Source organism: Genypterus blacodes, unplaced genomic scaffold (assembly GCF_046128005.1).
Source record: "Genypterus blacodes isolate CSIRO-AG114 ecotype Tasmania unplaced genomic scaffold, CSIRO-AGI_Gbla_v1 ptg000274l_1, whole genome shotgun sequence".
In the NCBI taxonomy this organism is placed as follows: Eukaryota; Metazoa; Chordata; class Actinopteri; order Ophidiiformes; family Ophidiidae; genus Genypterus; species Genypterus blacodes.
This window is the reverse complement of record NW_027467065.1, coordinates 285001-290165: the sequence shown is the minus strand read 5'-3', so window position 1 is coordinate 290165 and position 5165 is coordinate 285001. Positions and strand designations below refer to the sequence as shown.

The following is a 5165-nucleotide window of genomic DNA, read 5'->3' as shown; positions in this document are numbered from 1 at the left end:
GGCCCTTTAAACACACAACCACACCTCCAATGATACAATGTGGCGTTCCTTGACTCACCACAGCAGAGCTCTTTGTCTCCAAACTCAGGGTTAAAGCATGTTAGCCTGTTGTTGTCATGCAAAGCAGCGCAGAGCCAAAATGGGTTGGAGTGCAGCAACATTACAAGTTTAACTTACCACCAAATCTCTGCCCACAGAAACAGGAGCTTAACTCACAGAGGCTTCGTTACACACAGCCGCACAACAAAGCACTCAGCTGAAGGTGCACTACCCCCAAAGAGCCACAAGGGCCGAGCAGAGACACAGGTTGTACACACCTGTGTAATTAGGTCATGTGTTGAATGTATGAGCTGTGCTACCAAACATAACTCACACTCACAGGAGGGAAATAAATAATTGTCCTATGGATTTGTTTTTCTAATGCAGATCCAGTGCTTCCTGTTTCGGAAACTCTATAGGGAGAACAGAGCTCCCAGCTTCCCACAGAGCGGCTTACTGTTGTTCTGAATAAAACTGAAGTTTGTCATCGTGATAAACAACATTAGAATAAAATATGCTGAACAAACATTTCCTTTGTCGATTGATCATCGTGAAGTTCATCCTCCTGCTTTCCTGCAGGTTGGAAACGTGAACAAATAAAAAACAAACATGGCTGCACAGCATCGTTCCACATAAATGGGACGTTCATGGACTCCTAACTTTAATACGTCGCTTCTGCCCTCTATCGGCATTTTTGTGAATTGCAGCTGGGAAATAAAGACCAGACACAGAAATATTACATAATTTTTTATTCACCTCCTTTTCATTCCAGATGTGCCACTGACAGCAGACGCACCCCTGTACATACATCAGATCATCACTTCCTTCTCATGTTGACATCATCATTAGACCAGACACTTGACTCGGTATTGGAGGAGGGTACAGCATAAACATTTAGTGCATTTATTGCATTATAAAGCAGACATATAAATAATAGTAGTGCAATTATACCTCATCATATCCGAGGGGGTAACTTGATAGTCTCAGCTCGTGTCTGTTTATGCTATAGACTTTGTATTGCATACAGAATTTAGGCAAGTGAAACACAATAGGAAATGATAATTGTAAAAAATTGTGCTTTGGATGTTTCAAAGAATTAACGTTATATTGTAGAAATTTCCCGTCATAAAAACGAAATTAAAACATCTGCACATCTGGGGGGGGAGGGGCGGATTTTTTGCCAAAGATGGTCGTGTGCTCTTTGAGTTTGTCTACATAAGAAACCTGGTCCTCGAGAAAGAAAAGTGTGTGTGTCAGTGGAAACGATCCTAAACAAACTGAACTGTGCATCATTCTAAAAAGAGCCTGAACGTATAAACTCATGCTATCTGAGGCGTTGCATCGTGTGCTCTGACTCTGACTCTGACTCTACATCCCTCCGTCTTTCTTTCAGCATTTGTCGATTCTGTGCAATTTGATTAAGCGTAAGGAAGAACTGTGCATTGAATATACAGTATGTACACACACGTCTCAGAGATGCATATACGTGGATATGAAAGCCTTATGTTGTGTTTATTCTTACTAAGAGTGAGCGGCTCGTGTCAGGATGATCCTCAAAGCCCTTCAGATGAGAGAATATAATCATGTCATGCACATAGATTAGATTATTTACACGTGTGATATGTTTACTGGACGCATGTATAACTCTATATGATAAAGATCTTCAGTGCTTATTGAGATGCATAATGTGTTTTGTGAATACTGTCAGATATTCAAGAAAATATATATTAATGATGCAAATTTTGGTATTTTCAGCCATGCTACTCAAACTAACCTCACAATGGAAGCCAGATATTTTCAAAACATACGCTAGAGTTCAGGAAAGTGAAGGAACCAGTGGCCTGAAGCCCTCCTATCACACGAACAAGCCACCAGAGGGCGCTGTCCACGTGTTTTAGAAGCCTCCAGTTTCAACTTTAACTGTAAACTCATAATGCCCAAAACTATAGCTTTGACCTGTGCAGTGCCGTGGATGAGTTCATGCTCGTGATGTAATGTCTGCGTTCATCTCTACACCTCTGAGCCGTAGAGACATGCAGGGTGAGACTGAGAGGAGGGAAGATGGCAGAAGATCCAGCCTGCCTTTCATTGTTTGGCTTGTGGTGATGAAGTAATAGTTTTTACTATTTGTGCTAATATTACAAAGAATCCCATCATGGTTTAGTAGATCTACTGTAACCAAGGTATCAGGGGAGCTCAGGATCTCTGCTGCCTACAGATCTGGACTTTGTTTAAGATTAGAACTCAAATTTAATTCAAAATCTGTATAGAATGGAAGCAACGAAGGGAGAGGAAGGTTCTCCTTTTTCATGGAAGTCACAGAGGAAGAGACTCTGCTAGAAGGAATTGTGCCTTTCAGGTAACATTTGGTTGAAGGTAATGGCAGCTCACAGGAATGGAAGACGTACAGAACGTTCTAAAGATCTGTCACTCTGCTCTCTTTGGCCAGAGAGGAACAGAGAGGAAACCCTGGGAGGGATTGCTACTGTGTGTGTGTGTGTGTGTGTGTGTGTGTGTGTGTGTGTGTGTGTGTGATACTCTACTGCCATTGCTCTGCTCTGCGACAGTATAGTTACTGATGTAGTGTGTGTGTGATGTGTGTATCAGCCTCTCTGTGTCAGTGCCTGTTCTGGGTGTCTGCACACACAGGAGCTGGTTCAGCACTGTCATGTGGAGAAAGTGATCTCCATGTGGAGAAAGTGATCTCCAGTGCTAAAGCAGGACTTTGGGATGGGCTCAGGGTGGAGGAGGCGAGGGAAGGAGCCGAGGTGTCAGGCTAGGTGCCGCCGCCCTCCTGGCGTTGCTGCCAGCAGGCGTGCGGCTGTAGAAAGCGGCCCTGAGTCGTCGCATGGCGGTGGGAGCAGGGAGCTCCGGCCGAGGGGGCAGCAGTGAGGTGTGTGTGTATGTGTGTGTGCTCCGTCTGCACTGGTGCTGGATGATCTCTCTCCTCCTCTTCACGTTTCTCTTTCTCCTCTTCCTCCAGCTCACAGCCTCCTGATCTTGCGGATGCTCCTCTTCTCATCTTGGTCACCTCTGGTTGGCCCAGAGTAGGTGGTGGTTGGCTATCCTGACCTGAGGCCTGCTGCTGCTGCCCCCTGGTGGCCCCCTGGACCCTGTGCTCTATGACCCTGGCTGACAGCACAGGCTGCTCCTGCAGGAGGAGCAGGAGACACATTTCAGAGGAGGAGGAAGCACAAGAAGCAGCTTCCTTCTCCTCGCTACAACATGAAAGAGAGAAGAGTTTCCTCTCACCTAAGTGTGCCGTGTTGGTCATTCTATCAGCTCCTGAGTCTCAGAGAACTGAGGGAACACAAGGAAACACGCTGTAGTCATGCTCTCATAAATCATGAATTATTAAGGACAGTGTAGTAAATTCTAATAGCCTCTAAATAATTCAAAAAGCTACACAGATGAAACAGGAGACCTAAAGGGATTGACCCCATGGTGGTTTGGCTCTGGAGTGACTGATGGTACCTGTTGGCTGGAGTTGGCTGAGGGGGGGGTGACTACACTTTGGTCCAGTAAGGGGTTAACGGGGGCAGAACAGGGGAGGTGTGTGGCACGCCAGTAGATGTCCAGATACTCTGCCAGGTGTTCACAGGCGTCCTCCAGCAGGTTCTCATCCAGAATCACATCAAACATCTCCTGAGAGGACAAACACATGAGCAGGAGGGATCAGACGGGTGAAGACTGAAGCTGTACCCTTATCAATAAGATCAATAAGCAGATATCAGCCTTGGAGGAGGAGTTGTCCTCCTGGTGGAGTTACGTACAGGAGGACACTGAGCCAGCTTGTCCCCCGCCACCATCTGGACATTGAGATGTTTGCTCTGCGACTTCCCTCGAGACTTGATGAGCCTCTGAAGGACCTGAGGGACGAGCCAGAGACGAGAGACAACGATTACAAGCTCACCTCTCATTCCACAGCACCTTAAATGAGAACACACACACTCTCCTCTCTCACACACACTCCACCTGCTCTCATTCAACGCACTGAAGTGTTTTAAAGTAGCATCATCAGTCATTTGTCTTTACTTTTGGCGAGGACACTTTGACGTAGACGATGATGGGAGCCAGGGAGGTTTTGCTGAGCTGAGCCGGGTGGTTGATCGTGTCTGCGTCCAGGACGACCAGCTGAAGAGACTTGGCCAGCTCGAAGATCCGCTCGATCTCACTTTGGACCTCGGCTGCAAACAGAACAACAGAGACGCGCTGACATTCATCCTGCCTGAGTGAAGCGCCACATTAAAGCTAAGATAAGACGTCTGTTCCCGTCAGATGATCTTTATTTAGCAGAGGAAGGATCAAGGACAACATTCGCGTCTCTCACCCAGACTGGAGCGCGTGTTGGATCGCTCCATGATGGCCTTCTTGTTCAGCACCGAGCGCTTTGCCAGCGACAGATCAGCAGTTACTCGTGTAATAGAGATCCTAGAGGAGAGAGCGGTGTCTTATCACATCACATCCACAACTGTTCCCTCTTCAAAGGACCAGATGCACTCTTGCGTCTAAAAATACATCATCGCCATCATCATGTGGCCCATCCAGCGTGAAACATGATCTACAATCTGCTGTGGGAAGAAACGCTGACAGCTGTACCCACCTGCCATCAAATCTGTGCTTTAGGAAGTCAAACAAGGCTTTCTGCAGCATGTCTGTTACCTAGGTGACAGATAGGAGGGAGGAGGACAGAGAGTTAGGGTAGAGGAGTGATTTACAGTATGCACACACATCTTTTAACACTAGAAATGTTTCAGACGCCTGAAAATGGACTGAGGACTGGACGCAAGAGAGGACAGAGGACAGAGGGCAGAGGACAGAGGACAGAGGACAGAGGGCAGAGGGCAGAGGGCAGAGGACAGAGGACAGAGGACAGAGGACAGAGGACAGGTTGTAGAATGAGGAGGCTGGAGACAGGAAAAGTCCTCGTGAGATGAAGGTCCAGGTCTAGGCTGATGTTCACTACAGGAGGAGGACGCAGACATGTCTCACACACGTCTGGAACATTCTAACATTACTGTACTTCTTCATCACACACACACGCCTCACACGTTACACTATAGCAGAACATCACATCCACTCACACACACAGAGAGGTGTGTGTGTAGAGTATGTTACCCATGTGT

General features: G+C 46.9%; 1 protein-coding gene across 1 annotated transcript in view; it reads right to left on the bottom strand.

Moving 5' to 3' along the window:
• Window positions 1–788: 788 nt before the first annotated feature.
• The window catches only part of cacnb3b (calcium channel, voltage-dependent, beta 3b), a 20295-nt gene continuing 15918 nt past the window's right edge, over window positions 789–5165 (bottom strand). The window contains exons 8-13 of the mRNA XM_076171835.1: window positions 4643–4701; window positions 4370–4470; window positions 4075–4226; window positions 3813–3908; window positions 3514–3684; window positions 789–3339 (exon numbers count right to left, since the gene is read on the bottom strand). Of these exons, the coding sequence (XP_076027950.1) occupies window positions 3310–3339; window positions 3514–3684; window positions 3813–3908; window positions 4075–4226; window positions 4370–4470; window positions 4643–4701 (609 nt within the window). The 3' untranslated portion in view covers window positions 789–3309. The remainder of the gene's footprint in view (window positions 3340–3513; window positions 3685–3812; window positions 3909–4074; window positions 4227–4369; window positions 4471–4642; window positions 4702–5165) is intronic.